The sequence below is a fragment of the Oreochromis aureus genome, linkage group 1 (genome assembly GCF_013358895.1).
Source record: "Oreochromis aureus strain Israel breed Guangdong linkage group 1, ZZ_aureus, whole genome shotgun sequence".
NCBI classification, from domain to species: domain Eukaryota; kingdom Metazoa; phylum Chordata; class Actinopteri; order Cichliformes; family Cichlidae; genus Oreochromis; species Oreochromis aureus.
Window position 1 is genome coordinate 35420350 of NC_052942.1, and position 18206 is coordinate 35438555.

Genomic DNA, 18206 nt, shown 5'->3' on the forward strand with positions numbered 1-18206 from the left:
AACAAATATATCTCCACTTATACAATAGTCCAGCCTTCTCATTCATTTCACATTTTTTGACACAAACAAGGGAGAGAAATGCATGGCAAGAAAGTTTTTTTGAGATTTCACAAGTAATCAAGTTAAACTGGGATTTGTAAAGAGGTGAAACCATGTCCACTGAGGATGGAGGTCACACAGAATAATCATTCTTGGAATAAGCTTTTCTGAATGTATTTTTAACATGTTGCACTGCAAACTAAACCGCCTCACATCCACTTTATTAGTGAATTTTCAGTCACATGTGTCAAATTAAATTAATCTAAATACATATAAAATAGCCAGTGCCTTTTTATTTTATTTGTGTACTTATCTTTTAAATTTTCAAAGAAAAGAACCTTTTTGGAGTTCTTAGTGGAAAATAACTGACTAAATTATTCCCACTGTTTATTAATAATATATTTACATGTAGTCTTTTCTTCATAAAACCCATTCATGCTTATCTCTGTGTGTTTCCTTGTTTTTAATTCACTTAATAATTAGATAAGTCGCATATTTTAAATACTTAGTTTAAGTAGAAAAACTTTGTGTAATAATCCACTTAATATGCTAGGGGGAAAGTGCCGTGATTGACCGAGGAGAAAATCAATAAATTGTTCCTAAAAATAAAAATGTAGCAATAGCAGATTCATCCTGAATATGGGCCTTTTATTCCAGTTTGATTTTATGAAAAGCTCACAATGAAACTCTGGAAGGTCTAAATCATTTTCATCAATCTATATTGTTTACAGCTCCTCTCTCGTTGGGTCAGTATAAAGATTCTGTTATTAAAGCTTATGGGTTAAAGCCATGGGCTACCACTAGATTACTTACATGTATGCCTACTTGATAACTTAATAGAGAGACAAAATAATTTTTTCTCCTCTTCCAAAAAAATCTGGTTTCAAATAGTCATCTGTCTTATAAAAAAAAAGGAAAAAACACTTCAAGACACAGAATCAGTTGCTCCATGACAAGCCACGAAGGAAATATTAAACTATATTTATTGACATGTTTAAATCCAGCTATTTACAAGTTAAAATAATGAGCAAGAAAAATATTCCACACTAGCACAGTTCAAGAACCCAACACTTTTTGTACACACTGGCGCTTCAAGAGCCAGTTATGTATGTTGCTCACTTGTACATGAAATAGCAATAGCCCTGTCTCAGGTGTATTTTGGCACAGTGATAAATCAACAGATTTAAGCTGATTTTTTTTTCCATTTATTTTCCACAGTTACATACAGCATACTATACATTACTGCTGACATTACCCAAACCGTAAATTTAAAAAAAAAAAAAATGATGTTGTCATTTTAAAGGAGACTGACTTTTGCATTCTGCTCCAAGATAGTGGTATATTTAAGAGAGAGGAACATACACATATTCAACATTAAGGATGCATGTACACTTTTTAGGCATTACTGAAATAATACTGAAATTATTGGTTAAAATAATCATATAATACCTGGTAGCAGAAAAGCAAGGATTATGCTACCTTTGTTGGTAATTTGACTGCCAGTTTGTGTTAAAAAGTAAAATAAATCCTACATTTTACTGTAAATCATTGCAAGACTACTATGGATTTTAAAAGTAAAAGCTTCCTTCAAAAGTCAAATGCCAATCAAATGAAACTGGTACATTCGATCAAGGGAACAGAATGAGAAGTCTGAAAAATGAAGAGTTTCAAGAGGTGGGAAACATGCCAGGTTATATGCAGTTTCAAAGGGCCTAAAACCTCCACTGGAGGATCAAACTGTATGAGAGTTCAAAGGAGGGTTTGATAACATAAATACATGGAATGAGAAAACAAAATCAGCACTTCAAATATCTCAGAACATCAAGGAACTCCAACAGAAGTCTCCGATTATGGGCTTCATTTTGGTTACTTAGATTTAATAGGTTTGATGATGTCAGACAAACATTGACATGTTAGTGACCGGACTACAAAACAGATCAATGAAAAGACTTCAGACCTCATTCTGTTGAGTGAGGTCTTCTGACACACTGTTGAACTCAGTGGCCCGAGTGCTCATCCCCAGATACTGCTTCAGGAACTCACTGAAACGTTTTTGGTTGTTCCACTTGCGAGCTGACTTCCTAATACCAACGAAGCCCCCATACCTCTTCTGGTATGATCTTCCTGGAGACATGAGTCTCCTGTGGCCATGCCTCCCTTTGACAAAGCCACCAAACCTTTTGGAGATTAGCGCTGCATCTCCCTGCCCTGCTGCCACATCAGGGTCTCCTCCTTCCTGACCTTCCTCCTCCTCTGCATACTCATCCTCCAGGGACATCGCATTCTGGGAATTATAGGCAGTGTTGAGGTGATTTCCCTTCCCACCCAGATCCCTCTCCTCTGCATCAAGTCCATGGGTCACATGATCAACCCTCTGTAGTGCAATAGGAAGAAACAAACGTCCTTTCATCTGCTCGTCCTCCCCAGGAAACAGAGCCTCCACCTCCTCCTGAGATCGTTTCCACACTGAACCACTTGGGGACAAGATTTGTGACAGCAGTGCTTCACGACAGAGGTCCCATGAGGAGGATGGGGAAACGCTGCTTTCGCACTCAATGAAACACACCTGACAAAGACAAAGACAGGAGATAATCTTCATTTCCCAGCTCCCATCGGAGGAGATCTTTGTAACAGACAAAAGGTTGCACATAAGGTACTCTCTCAGATAAAAACACCAAAATAAATAATGCTGCTGCATTTAAAAAATTGATAAATAGAAGCATGCACATCACTACATTCTTATTAGTTTTGATGGTAATGTAATATCAACCAAAGATAAATTAGAGTGAAGACTGAAGGCATTCTCACAGTATTCTTGGCTGACAATCACACACTTACATCATTTTACCAGTTTCCACCTGATATCTGAGTTTACTGATGCTGATTCCCAGACATACAACTGACAACACAGCTGATGTCCACAAAATGAAAGGACAAGGTTTTTGACCAGATCTGTTTATTTGTGGCTGAGCTGTTTATATCAGTTCTTAACAAATATTAAAATTAATCATAGTCATTGGTTTGCGCCTTACAAAGCCATACACCTACTCATGCTGACACACTAATGACACTGACTAACATAGACTATTTGATTAGTAAATTGGTACATTTTGGATGAAGCTGTGTCTCTCCCATTATGGCTCCTGAGCAATCCATGACACACAAAATTAGGAAATATAACTATTATATACAACTGAGAAACTGGAAAATGCAATGCATTATTATATGATTGGGTAATCTGAGTCCTGAACACATCTACACATTAAAAGCGTAGACATTTACACATGTGCTGCAGTATTAAAGCACCTGATTTGCTAGGGCTGCTTGAGCGGAAAATCCTTAACTCGAAAAATGCCAAAATCAATAAGACAAAAGGACATTGATTGGATTTCTGCCCTTGTTATCACTTCTTTCTTCCACTTCAGCTGTTCAGTGGGCATTTGTGATGTGTCTGCATGTCTGCCTGCCTGCCTGCCTGCCTACCTGGGTGTCTGTCTCTCAAAGAGCACTGACATACACTAATTTCTAAGATACCCCTAACCTAAACTACTACATGTCAAGCACTAATTCTCACCTCAGCCCAAACCCTAAGCCTTAAATCACATCTTCACCCTTAAATAGCATAATGGGAACCTGTTTTTCATCACCAAAGATGACATGTGTTGATGCAGTGTGGATGCGGATCCATTCTGTAACTGGTATGCTGGTTTGTGTTACTGGACTGCATCTGTCAAAATAAGATTGAGGATTCGAACATGTAATGCATGAAATACTGAAGTGATTGGAGGGCTGCAAGATTTCCAAGTGAAATTGAAAAAAATTGAACATTTAAATTAGCAAAGGAGGAAAAGGTGGTCAGCATAGCTTATAATAACAATTTGTCTTTAAGCACTAGGCTCACTTGAGGTCCCTTTAAATGCCACAGTGACCTAAGTACCCAACACTAACAGTTTAAAAGGTTATGTTTTAAGCCATTTGGACTTGAATGTCTTCTAGTCTGCTCCCTGCAAAAATTGACTTAGAAGCAGACTCCGCCATTAAGTGGAGAATAACAACCACCAGGCATAAACACGAAGAGAAACACACATCTATCCCCAGGAATCAATTAACCACAACAAATTAAAACTCAAATGCCAAAAGGGTAGTTTGTTGAGTCAGTCAGTGAGGGAGCTGTTGAGAGGATGAGATAAAGACAGGGAGGTGGAGTGAGGAGTTTCCAGTTTTTATTAACTAAATGAAAAGAATACAAGTGAAGAGATTTATGTGGCGCTATATGTTAACTTATTTATTAATGTGAGAGAAGACCAGTTTTGTCTTGATGATGTATCTGCTGTGTATTATTATGTTATTAATATTTCATAGTTGATGTGCAGCAAAACTGAGCTTCATAGTAGTTTCATAATAAGATATTGTTGTTATGTATAATACCATCAACCGCTGATTATATGGTTGATGGCAAATAATTAATCATTATTGATATGAAAGTGAAGAATAGCAGCTACCTTTTAACTGCTCCCAGTTTACTCTTCTGTTGCCTCCACCTTTGTGACTATGGGTAAATGCTCCACTCTTATAACCACAAGCGCGTGTGTGTTGATGTGTGTTGAGCCCTTACCATGGTGTTAAAACTGAGCTGTTTGGGCAGGATGTTGTTGCAAGACAGGCAGTCAGCCTGGCAGTCACTCTGTCCAGGCTCACAGAGACAGAGCAGAAGCAGAGCCACCACGGTCTTCATGGTCCCACCTTCTGTTGCACAACAAGACAGAGCAAAGGCATGTGTTCAGTCCAACACTTTGACACTTTAAACTAACTACATATATCTCCCCAGGTATCTTATAATCCATAGTATTTGGTGAGTGCGTAATTTTCAAAAACTATCCGTCTTTGCAGAATAGCAGAGTAATATAACACTTGTATGTAATATAACGTCAAAATGCTATGAAAAGTAGTTTCAGCTAAATGTGCAGTGATTAAGTCCGTATCTTCTGGTATGTCATGGTTTGCCTTCTTGTCTTAGCACCAATAATAATTTCTCCGAGCCAAATAAAAATTGAAGAAAGGGACAAGGAAACAAATCCCTGTTGACATCATAACTGTATGTCTGTCAACGAAGTTTTGTTTATTTGTTGTGTCCTGCTACATTACCTATCAGGGTATCAGGGTATCCAAAATCAAGCATGCAGTGAAGTCTTTAAAAAGCACTTTGTGCTTGTTAAGCCCACAATGTCATTTTCAATTAGCAGCATAGTGTGTAGGCAGTATGAACACATGTTTTAAGCTAATGTGACAAGCTTGTTACAGAGTCTTTACTGTAGCAGTTAGGGAGCAACATTGTCATAAATTTGGACTCATGTTTCTGGCCACAAGGCAAATGTAATTGTAATATTCAGTCTCAGTTAGCTCTTTTTTTGTCTCAATAGTAGGTTTTTTTCTTACAAAGTCCCCGGGGAAATATCTAGCTCTGAAATGTCCCTCTAACTTCAGCTGTTAACTGTGTCTCTCTGACGCAGATAATGTACAACACATTTTTACAGGTTTTTCTATGAAAATATCTGCTTTAGTTGATAATAGTATAATAAGAGAAGTTAGCATGAGACAAAGCTGTTTATTACTGTCATATTTTATAAATTAGATTGAGTTTTAGGGTTGTTGTTTTTTTTACCTTCAAATATATTTTTGATGAGACCTTGGACTGAGCTTGTCAAGCTCATTATTCTAAATTCAGCTAAATACATTGACAAAAACCTCAGTAGGCAGTTGATGAGGAATGAGGGAGCACTGACTGCATCCCTCAGTCAACCTGCCCATCCCCGAAAATTTACAGGAGAAGTGGTTTTGTTTAGTTGAACAAGTTAGCCTGCCTCACTGACTCACTGACTCTTTAAGTTCGGATGTGCATTTCCCATCATAGCTCTAAAATACCAGTAGCCTAACTGTGCTGTGTATTGATAAATCAATAGAGCTGAAGTAGCAGACAGATTTATGCACCTTTTCTTGCAGTCCCACACGTTTCACTTGGTCTGTTCTATATTACAATCTGTGTTCTTTCTAATGGTGACACCTCTTTCTATGTATTATATCAATAATAATGTTGGCATTTCTTCTCAGTTTGGCATTATGGTAATGACAGCATTGATTTTTGAGCCAGAAATGATCATATTTGGATGAGAGGATAGTTATCTCCTCTAAGGATTGAAAGGTGCATTCACAGACTGCATGGATGCATTACATTTGACAATTAGTGCTAAAATAAACATTTAAGAATTACTAGAATGTCCTTGATGTCCTTGACCACACCACTACTGTTTTATCAACTGAGGTGAAGCCAGCCATTTGTGCAATTAGTGTCATTATGTCACATAAACATATAGCTACTATTCAATCATTAGTGTGCTAAACACTTTCGATTAATATCACAGTAATAATACATAGAACTGAAAGTCACTTTTAATACAAATTACTTTTTAAATAACATTTTAATTATTACTGATACTAATAGCACGGTGGCACGGTGGTTAGCACTATTGCCTCACAGCAAGAAGATCCCGAGTTCAATTCCACCATCAGGGGTCTTTCTGTGTGGAGTTTGCATGTTCTCCCCGTGTTTGCGTGGGTTCACCCCGGGTACTCTGGCTTCCTCCCACAGTCCAAAGAGTTAGTTGGCAGTTAGTGGTTGTGTTAATTGGAAATAAGGGTGAATGTGAGTGCAATTGGTTGTCTTTGTCTATGTGTTAGCCCTGCGACAGACTGGCGACCTCTCCAGGGTGTACCCTGCCTCTCGCCCTAAGCCAGCTGAGATAGGCTCCAGCACCCCCACGACCCCGAAAAAGGATAAGCGAATGGATGACTATTTTAAACTTTCACTAGCTTCTCATCAATGTGTGATTTGCACTAAATACTATGTAGGGCAGACAAGAGTTCAAGAGGAAAAACAACACAGCAACATGAAAAAAAAAGAAATACCGAATGAGACTAAGCGACAAATGAAGCGGCATACAGACAGGGACAAAAACAAAATAAAACAGTTTGACCTTATTTTGGTAGGAAGAGTCTGGCAAGTCTGACGTCAGAAACACAATTACAGTTTTCGTCTCATTAAACAAACTCGTTAACTCCTTTAATTGATGCCTCAATTAATGCCTCCGGCAACAAACTGAGTCATTGTTTCTTGATGACAAACAAATTTGAACTCATATGCACAAAACAGTGGAACACACACACTTACACAGCACACAAGCATACATGTCCATACTGTGTCTGTACTTCAATACTTTAAAACAGACAGTACTAAAATGCAACTTTAACGGCTGGTTTAAATTATCTATTAAAACAGCTTAGAAAAATTTAGAACTAATTTGTTTTCAGTGAAAAACGTTTTTTAATGTCTTAGAAATCTGGAATTTATTCAGGGTAATTAAAAAATGATAGAAATGTAATTGCAGTACAGTTCAGTCCAGTCTCTAACAACCCATGAAAAACAATAGCTCTGCAAAATTAATCAGCCTTCTCGTGTGCAAACAATAAAAGTGTGTGTCAAGTCTTTAATCTGATGGGAAAAAGGGCGGGTTTGTCAGTGAAGGACAAAAGAACATCGCAGCTGTTTTAGGCAGGAATGTAAGACAGATGGCACTGGATTTAGACAAACAGCTTGTGCGCATTCATGTGGCCACAATACATCTCGTTCTCCATCCTCCTGTCACTGAATCTGTCCCTGCTTGTTTTCCAAAAGCAAGAGGATAATGTGCAAAGATGGCCACATTTCTCTACTGAGATGTGGTCAGAAGAGGAAAACACAGGTGAGCCACATGTCCTTAATTTAGCAGTGAGTGAAGATAATTAAAGAGAAACCACAAGGCAAACCTTACCTTACTTTCAAACCATTATGTTGGATACTGCAGCTGCAAAAGACGTACTCTTCTTTAGATAAACTGGTTTTATCTAATTAACTGGTTTTATCACAGTTATCTCATTTATTCAGCCATATGCATGGCAGCAGCTCAGTGCATTTAGGCATGTAGACATGATCGGCGCAACCTGTTGAAGTTCAAACTGAGCATCAGAAAGGGAAAGTAAAGTGATCTTGAACATGGCATGGTTGTTGGTTTATTTCATAAGCGTTTGATCTACTGACATTTGACACAGCTATCTCAGGGGTTTACAGAGAATGGTCAGGAAAGCAAACCCATCCAGTGAGCAGCGGTTCTCTGGACAAAAATGCTTTGTTGATGCCAGAGGCCAGTGTAAGAACATCTCTGAGTGTGTCCAACTTGAACCAGATGAGCTACAGCAGAAGACCACACATAATTGGCACCCTGTCATATAGGAACAAGAAACTGTGGCTACAATTGACATGGCCTCACCATATCTATCCAATAGAAAATTCTTAAAATGTTCTGATGAGTCTTGATTTCTGTTGTGGTATTCAGATGACAGGGTCATAATTTTGTATAAACAACATGAAGGTATGGATACATCCTGCCAACTGCTGGCAGTGGTGTAACGGTGTGGCGGATAGGTTCTTACCTCAAACAGGTAAGAAGCTTTCTTTTCAGGTTACAGTAACAAGTTTCAGACAAAATACGGCAACTGGCTAGCCCTGTCAGAATAATATGATAAGTATTCTTAATTTTGTAAAGAATGATTTAAAATAATTCAGGAAATATGTTTGGGCAGTTGTCATTGGAGATGTAAGCAGCCATAGTGCTACACTTTAGGGAACAGATGACTATCCTATCATGGCTAACTCTCTCATTTTGCAAAGAACTAAGGCCCGATTTGCTATCCAGAATATACCAGAAGAGAACGAACACAGCCTGATAGCAGTCACTCAGGATATTGGAGTACAGATATGTGTGCACACAGAGGCCTGAAGGTAGTCTTTATCTATATTTCTGTCTTCTTTTCTGAGTTGTTCAAAGCTCTGTAAAAACGAAGCACAGTGTGGATTTATTCTCAAGTCTGCCATGTTCTCTTGAGTGCCTGTAAGACTCGATTATTCTGCTTTTAATTAACTGATTAACCACTAAATAAACCAGTTAATTAAGTCATTACTGTGTGGCACTGTGCTGAGGCGCTACTGATGGATGTCTGCAGTCAAAATGAATAAGTCCAGACCCCTGATGAAAGGAAATGCATTTCTCATTAGTGTCCAAACCTGTTATTTCTCACCGATTCTCAATTGTGGGTCATAAAGCCAATGAAGTTTGGGGTGTGGCAAGCTAGGAATAATATAAAGTGAAACTAAAACATTTTTTAGGAGAAAATAAACACTGTGTGGTTGTTTCAGCAACCTCTATGTTATTAAAAATGTAATGGTTTGCATTTTCTTTCATTTTCTATAATCAATAAATATATTTTTACGCAGAAACATAAGTTTGTATTTTGAAAATATGTGTGTACATTTATTTAAATCTAAGACCTTCAGAATCTTAAAAATTACATCCAGGAAACTAGAAATAAGTGCTGTTAAGGTTAAAGAAGGTTAAAGAAATGCTTAACTGTACATTCCAGTCTAATTTCTGGTCTTGTCATCCAGTCACATACACCTCACTATAAGGACAGCCCTCAGAAATTCTCAAACTATCTCACATCGTATTATCGACTGTTTCCACCAGTGTTTCTCCCCATTATTGCCATTTTCTCATCAAGAATAGGAAATAAAAAATAAATTACTCCCAACCCGAAGTACGGCTTAAAGCCGGATTATTTACGCGTGGTTGATCTGGGAGCAATGTGCATCCGTCTTGGAGTGTATCTTTTTTTAAAAGCAAAGCTGCAGATTATTGGGTAACTTATGTAAAGACCACAGTATTGCCAAATTTGCGTCAGTGCACCACGTCAGTGCCTCCGCTCGGCTGTAACTTTCCTCAGTTTTTGTTTCCTCTGTGATGCCAGACACACTGTAGATGTGCATATGCACAAACGGCGTTACAAGGCTGTGTGAGTTTAACTGTTGTCTGCCAAATGATGATGCGATGCTGATGATATGATTGCAATGAGTCTGCTGTGTGGTAATGACTGGCCCTGAGTCTGTACTAGAGACAATGCTCACTTTATGAACTGATGTGACAACCGCCACTTCATTTTAAACATAAAAATTTGACTTGATGAAGATGATGGACCATAAGTATAAAGGGGCAGCAAAATTGTGTGAGTATAAAAACAGATTACTATCCTCTGGAAGACAGTGCATAGATAGTTTGTGCAAATCCAAGTGTCACAAGCAACCTCTCTAATGTAATTTTCTAAGCCTGCCTTGAATTTCCCCTTCTTATCTTTCTTTAACTTACTCTGCTACTTCACTGGCTGCTTTTATTGTAAAAAAAAAAAAGTGCACAGGTGCAAAACAAAGTGTTAATGAATAGTTTCATCATGTTTTATTATTTCATTCTATATATGTAAATTTATAATATTTATATTTATAAATATATGAATCTGTGCCACAAAGAAATAAACAAGTTCTGAATGGCAACAATGGGTCCAATCCTTTGTTAGGTACACCTGCTCATTAACACAAATGTCTAATTGACCAGTCACATGGCATCAGGTAAATGCATTTAGGCATAGTGAAAATAACCCGGTGAATTTCAAAGTCTGGTTAAGAATGAGGAAAAAAGATTATTCTAGATGTGCTGAACTTAGAACTGCTGATCTACTGAGAAAATGGTGAGAAAAGCAAAACTGTCCAATGAACAGCAATTCTCTGGGTGAAATTGCATTGTTGATGTCAGAGGTCAGAGGAGAATGGCCAGACTGCTTTGAGCTGAGATGAAGGCAATATAAACTCAAATAACTTGCCATTACAACCAAGCACAAGAGCAAAAGAGCATCTCTAAGTGCACAACACATCAAGCTTCAAAGCTGAGAGCAACAGAAAACCACAGCAGGTACCATTACTGTCAGCTGAGAAGAGGCAACTGAGGCTACAGTTCATACAGGCAAAGATGGAGAACAGAAGATTGGAAGAATATTAGTTGGGCTGATAAATTGGAGTAAGCGTGGAACCATCCTGCCTTGTTTCAGGCTGTATCAGGTTCCCTTTACAGCCACAGTGTACCCATCTTCTGATGGCTGCTTCCAGCAGGATAACGTGCCATGTCACGAGGCTTAATTCATGGATGGATGGCTTATCACATCATTGATGTGAAGCTGACGAATCTACAGCAACTGTGTGACACTATTATGTCAATATAGACCAAAATCTCTGAGGAATGTTGAATTTCTCCTAAGGGACAATAAAGTATATTTTAAAAATAGTAACTGGTGTAATATGTCACATTTAATTTTCATACGGCGCATGCTTACAGCATTTCTTTACTCTTCTGAATCCTTAGTTATGTATAGATTATTTTATGTGCTAATTCAGCTCAAATTACTCTTGCAGGAGTGAGGACGAGCAATTTTAAAGAAATATTAAATAACCGGAGTGAAATCACGATGTTGGTTTTATAAGCTGATGAGTCGATTTGACAGGTAATTAAATGTTATTTAGTTTTCTGCCTGCAGCCAGAGTACATTTTCTGTCAGAAAAGAGAGTGTGACTGACAACCTGTCCCAGGCCCACTCAAAATACATTGTGCTCTTTGTTGTAATATTGATGTCTAACTGGCAAAATGGCAGTGTGGTCATTGACGTGACACGTTTCAGGAGAGCAAATAAATGTTGCACATAAATACATGATTCTTCTTTATGCCTACATGCACTCTTACACTCCCCTGTTATCAACTCTTCTTTTCTTTTAAGACACAGTTTCAGTGTCTTTTGTTCTTTTCACTCTTTATGCTCTGTAATTTTTTCACTGTTTTGTTTCCCACCAAAACAAGACAACATTTCTACTACAACCTCTACTTTTTCTGCATGTATGTCTCAGTATCAATGTTCCAAAAGCTATAACTCATCTGTATGAAAAACAAGGTTTAACACTAAATTAAGTTATTTCTTTAAACTTTCTCTTTCGTGGTCAGAGGTCATGTCAGTTGCACCATTACTCATATACTTGTGTGACTGATGCATCTGTAATTCAATAAATCTCAGATCTGAGGAAACATTTAGAAAAAGACCTCAAGTTTTGTTTTTTGGGGTATTTTTGTGTTTGGGGAGGGGGGGCATGTTCCTGTCAATCAGACTGAGTGCGATGTAGCAGCTAAAGCCATTAACGGCAGACACGCTAAGCTAAATCAATTTCCTTTCTCAATGCATCTAATCACCTGAAGTCAATTGATGTTGTAGAGGTGACTGACACATACTTACACAGAGGTCACACCAGACTGGTTTCCTATTGATTTTTCTTGTTATTGTTTATGATTTAAAATGAGGTGATGCAGTCAAATTTCACATTTTCAATGCCACCTGAACAAATATGATTTTTATTAGTTTTCTTTCCTTGGTTTAGCCCATTTGTAAATCTATAAAATGAGCTTTCACTATATGTAATTTCCTACAAAAATACAAAGGCAGGTAACATCTCACAATGAGAGGTTATTCCTGAGCAAAGGTGTAACAAATATGTTAACAACACTAATGGTCAAATTCAGCCGAGGCTGACTTACTGGGACATGCCTGAATGGAAGGAGCCATCAGTAATATGATTAGTTACACCTGTGCTCCTTCTATAATTGCTGAATAATCGACTTTCCCAAACATATTGTCAAGATTTTTTATTATTATCAACCTACCTTTCCTTCAAACTTCTGTGAGACAAAAGTGATGGTGTACAATGACAGGGACACGACACTAACGTCAAGTTTAGACCAATTATGCTTGACAAGTTGGTCTCAGTACCACAGTCAAAACATTTTACCATAACCTAATGAAAGAGATGGGAGGCTGAACTTAATTTACACTTTGAACTGTAAAGCCAAAGCTGTAGATCAAGTTCCTTCAAAACCAGATTTTTTCCCCCTTTCACTGCCTACCAATTTTCTACAGCATGATGTCTTTCACAGTAATTTGTTAGTTTGAAAAGTTTTAAAATCTAAATGTTAAAATAATTTGTTAATAAGTTTAACAAATGTTTATCATTTCTTATTAATAAACATTTTTTACTGTATGGTGGTTACCTGTTTATTTTTTCATTTTTAATCTTTTCTTGTTCGATATTATTATGACTATGTTAATTTAATTACAAGATTAATTACAACCTGACAGATTCAAAAAGGTATAACAGGCTACAGGAGGTGATTGAGGTGGATATGAGTCATACAAAGCACTCAGCTTTCTTGTTGAAAAACAAAACATTTTTCACATCCTGTCTCCCATCACTGGCTAGTATCAGGCAACAAATATAAAAAGAAATAATTTTGCCTGAGGCTTGCGTCATGCATAAGAGCATAGAAACGTATCATGTTTCAAATCTTCCCCATATCAAAATGTAGGAGTAGCAGATGTAGCAGGAACTACAAGTAAATATTGCAATGCAAGATTGAATAGTAAATATTTTAACAATTATTTGTTGCCTGCCAAATGCACTAATGATCAAAGCTTTGTCGTTGCCGTAATAGATTAAAAGAAAATCTAATTGCATTTATGCCTTTCTGCTCTTGCAATTTAGTTTGAGGAAGCATGCAATTTCAAAGGAGTAGGCTCATCATTTGCCACTAAGAAGGTCACATCCAGGTCTTTTAATATATCCTCATGTTAAGACAGAGAGAAAGTATGGAGACTGTATCTCGACAGCAATAATCATGACTTCTAGGTTTTTCTCGAGTAGATATTGAGAAATTAAGTAACCTTAAGTAGGGTTTTCTTGCTCAACAGACTGTATCTGACATGAATCATTTCTCTTTGGTGTTGAAACAGAGGGGAAAAGTGGAACACAGCAAGACGATAAGGAGAGGGGTCTGTGAAAGGATAGATAAGCATAAAAGGATGGCTGGAGACCCTGCTGTGTTAGGAACATTGTATCTTTGGATTAAGTCCACACGTTCACAGGCAGTTCAATGCTGCTGTCAGAGAGGTGTACACCGGCACTATGCCGTGTGACCTGTGCCTATGCCTGTGACCAGCAATCATTTCCTTATTCCGTTTTCCCCTTCTACCCTAAATGAGAATGTTTTGTGAGTGTTAACGAGGTTTATCCACATAATAGAATAGAATAGAATAGAATAGAATAGAATAGAATAGAATAGAATTAGAAAAGAACATGTACAACGAAATTGTAGGTTATTCACACAAACTGTGCTGGAATAAAATATATATATTTCACTATAAAAAATAATGATATTGTGGAATGTATTTAGCGATAGCATAGAAGGGAACTGTGGATTAGAAGGGATTTACAAGCCAGGAGAAACATTATAGTTGATGCAGTTGGCTGAAGGCGTGAGTTGAAAACTGTTCCAATAGAGATAAGAAATTTAAGAAATTTTCATGTCTGAAAAAAACCCTGAGAAATTAAACTTGCAAGACAACCTATGCCATGAACAAAAAAAACTCAGAGCTTCGTGAGTGATCCTTCTTTTGTCCCTGTGGACTGATTCTGCAATGTTTAAGATAGCTGTCTTAGACATTTCAAACATTTTGTTTGCAATTACAGTTTGTTTTGAAATCCCATCTCTCACTATCTCTCATTGTCACTTTGGCAGTGTTTGTCAGGTTGTCTGCAGGTACACAATGAAATCACCCACAAAATGAAAGGATGTTTGTCACTGCAAGATTATGTGTTTCACAATGGTACAACTGAGCTACAATATAAACCTCATTTTGCATACATCAGTATCTCTGAATACAAAAGCGTGTTTACCTAAAACCACCCACACCAAATCCTCAACTTCTTTTCAAAGTATTCCTCCAAATTTAAGCATTAAACTTTCATAGTGTCATTTAGTGTTCATGCAGCCTCACCAAAGATATTACTTATCTGGTTTTATTCAGTCAATGCAAAACTCCTGCAACGAGACAGCTATAGGAACATCTTGTACCCTGATCTGTTGTACCCACAGGAAATTTTGCTGTGTAGTGTAAGAAAGCAGACGCTTCTTAATTATTATTTTTATTCTTTTTAAAAGCACTGTCTGCAGACATATTCCTGGAGATGAATATAAACTGAAATAAGCACTTGCAAGACCAGGGATTAACAGTTGTTAAAAAGGCCTTTAAACAAAAGTTTACTACAGCAAATTTCATCATAAGTGTTGCCTTTGTTTAAAGAATTTCTTTGAAGGTCAAAGGAAAAGTGTGCCCCAGGCTAAATATAACCTTAGGCTAATTATTAATATGAAAAAAGATATATTCAAGTTTGTTATTGACTTTATAAAGGTTTTTTTTAAGAGATTGAATAAATAAATGCTTAGTAATGAGTTTAATAAATGCCTAAAGGCACAGGAAGAATAATATTAATGGACTATGTAGGCTGCTGCTATTTCTACTTCTACAGGTATTAGTACTACTAATGCAAATAAATGACAGAAAAATAAGACTCACGTTTAAAATTGATTGATTGATTAATTACTTAGTTATAATGATCAATTGTAAATTAATTATTACATTTGTTATTTAGACAACATGATTCATTAATTAAAAAAACATTAAAAACTATAATGGATGATGTCTGTGTCATCAAATTGTCATTTGATAAATTTGATAAAAGATCCGACCATTTTAATTAATCCTATTTAGCTTGATTCATTATTCCAGCTCTTGAACGGGGTTATAAAGAGCATTGAGGTCTGGAGCAAAATGATGGGCCAGATGTGTCCAGGTGCCTTACATGTCAATAAAATCTATTTATATGACTCCATTTAACCTTTTATGTCTCTATATTTTATAAAGGGAGCTGAACAGCTGGTTCAGAATGACAACAACAAAACAAGCTTGAGACTTATTCACAGTTGTTGTCAGTAAAACCCTTGATTTCTGAGCCGTTACCTTTTAAAGTAGCAATGTTCACTCCAAATTACACCAGTGACTCAAAATAAGCTGAGAGCAGTCTATAAGTATCTACTGCATGAGAGCTCATACTGGTTAATGTTCATGTAATTGTTTTGGTCATAATTAACCCAAAGTATTTTTACTTTAATGAAGAACGTGGCAGAAGCTGTCATTAAAAACAACATAACCTTCAGGCAACTGCGTCAAAAAAAATCTAAAAATATTCCTCTGATGAAGGGAGTTCTGCAAAATCTTACCCTCATTAGGCAACATGCGCTCATCCAAATTACCTTTCATTACTTCAGATGAACCCAAACAACATATTCCTGCAAGATTCCCCTTTCATTCCTGGATCCTATTAGCTGTGAATCAGAGCTTGATGATTAATGACAAATCATGACCAGCAATTTATGACCTTTCTCTCTGCTACCTGCCAATGTGCTTACAAATTAAAATGCATGTGTACTCCTCAGATGCAGTCTCTTCACGTCATGCTCTGTGTTCTGTACATAACTTTCTGCTTTTTAATCAACACTATTAACTAACTTCTTAATCATACATATTATGGAACATTGAGGTCTGTAGCTGCTCTTTTAGAGCAGATGCATTGACTCTATTGAACACAAAGTGTTTAACCTGAGGTACTGTGTTAACTCACACTGTCAAGTACAGTTTGAGATATTTTTTAATATATTTTTTTTCAGTGAGATTAAGCTCAAATGTCAGAAGGTAACAACACAGAAGTAATTATTACTCAGTAATTATTAAAGTAATTATCCTGGCAGACTCCAGCAGGTGTGGGTGACAGAGTAGCAATGAAGGCACGTACTGACTGGGTAATAAAGCTTTACTGTTAAAAAGGACTCACAAAAGAAAATATGAGTCTGGTTTCTTCTTCCTGCTGTTTATCTTGTATTTTCTGCTAAATATAGATTTCATTATTATCTTTTGGGCTGTCTGAACAGGGCTTGCAATGCAACATCACTCACCCTTAAAGGAACTTAGACGAGGCAAATGAATGTAAATGTATAGTTTCTATGGGTTTTTTCAACAATACACACAACAAACGGTTAGTGCACAACAATACTGAGAAAAATACAAAGGAAGAAATTCTTTATATAAAGGTCAGAGGTCAAGCAGTTTCTTTTCCTCCTGTACTACTCCCTCCTGCTCGCCAAGGATTCCTTACCTGTTCTGGGGCTGCCAATAGGAGGTCCCTTGGGTGAATGCAGTTTGTCAGCGTATGATTCCTTTCTTCTGTCTCAGTGTGGTGTTTCTGGCTACGTGGAGGCTGGAGGCAGCTGCTCTTATAGGGACCCACCCCTCCACTTCAACCTCCTCCTTCTGCTTGTCTCTCTTTCTCTCTCACTCTCTTTCTTTCAAAAATCCCTCTTTCATTACTTAGAGGGAGAGAGGGATGGACAAGGGAGGAGGAGGCAGAAGATGGGGGAGCAAGGAGGAGTCAGGAGGTAGAAGCAGGGCTGCAAGGAGAAGAGGAAGATAGATGAGAGATGGTAGATAAAAAAAAACAAATGGACAACGTGTGTAGGAAGATGGAGAGGCAAACAAAGCTGAGAAGAAGGGAGAAAGACGTTAAGAGGAAGGACGGAAGACATATGTCTGCTGTGTTGTCATTTTTAGAAAACTGACGTCAATACATTTAATATTAATAAAACAGAAAATACTAATAAATTTAACTCAAAGATTAAAAAGATATAATATTCTTCTTTCAAAAGGTATTCTACAGTTAATTGATACTATAATTACAACTACTACTACTTTATTAAAAAAAAATAAAATAAAAAGTTAATTTCAAAAGTTTACTTGTTGGATGCCTCAGGCATCTTGCGTGACAGAAGATTCATCCTTGGTATATGTGAACGTGATCCTTCCCATGCCTGCATCACACTTCTGCAAGATGAATTCCATAAATGTGACTTCAAATAAAAATCTTTTTTACATACTCTATGTATATTTAACTCTTAAACAAATGAAATAATGTGGACACAGCCCCCAAGTGTCTTATTTTGATGTCTTCGCACATACATATTCAGCAGGTTCAGATTTTTTCAGTTTTTTAGTCATTTGGTGTTTCTTTTAGGGCACTGATGCTGATCACACTGTGCAACAGGTTGCACTTCATCCTCCAATATAGTTGTTACTATTAACTGATTTTCGTATTAAACACAGACACAGTCTCAAGTGTAAAAGTAATCTCTGTGAACCAACAGCTCAGGCTGCTTTAAACACTCTGTTTTTCTCCATAGACTTGGATCTGTGTGATATTAATTAACCAATTA

At 37.1% G+C, this 18206-nt stretch overlaps 1 protein-coding gene across 1 annotated transcript; it reads right to left on the bottom strand.

The window, feature by feature from the left end:
* Positions 1-1005: 1005 nt before the first annotated feature.
* pnoca (prepronociceptin a) lies at positions 1006-17223 on the bottom strand. Its single transcript, XM_031746423.2, has 3 exons — positions 17096-17223; positions 4655-4785; positions 1006-2605 (listed from the first exon to the last, which is right to left on the bottom strand). Exons 2-3 carry the CDS (start codon positions 4772-4774, stop codon positions 1991-1993), a joined length of 735 nt encoding a protein of 244 aa, XP_031602283.1. The 5' UTR covers positions 4775-4785; positions 17096-17223; the 3' UTR covers positions 1006-1990.
* Positions 17224-18206: the final 983 nt, after the last annotated feature.

Bases quoted from the DNA above. Each gene is read 5' to 3' on its own strand.
- pnoca (XM_031746423.2), bottom strand. From the start codon at position 4,774: ATGAAGACCGTGGTGGCTCTGCTTCTGCTCTGTCTCTGTGAGCCTGGA. The intron at 2,606-4,654 runs GTAAGGGCTCAA...TGTCTTTGTCAG, and splicing joins AGCTCAGTTTTAACACCATG to GTGTGTTTCATTGAGTGCGA.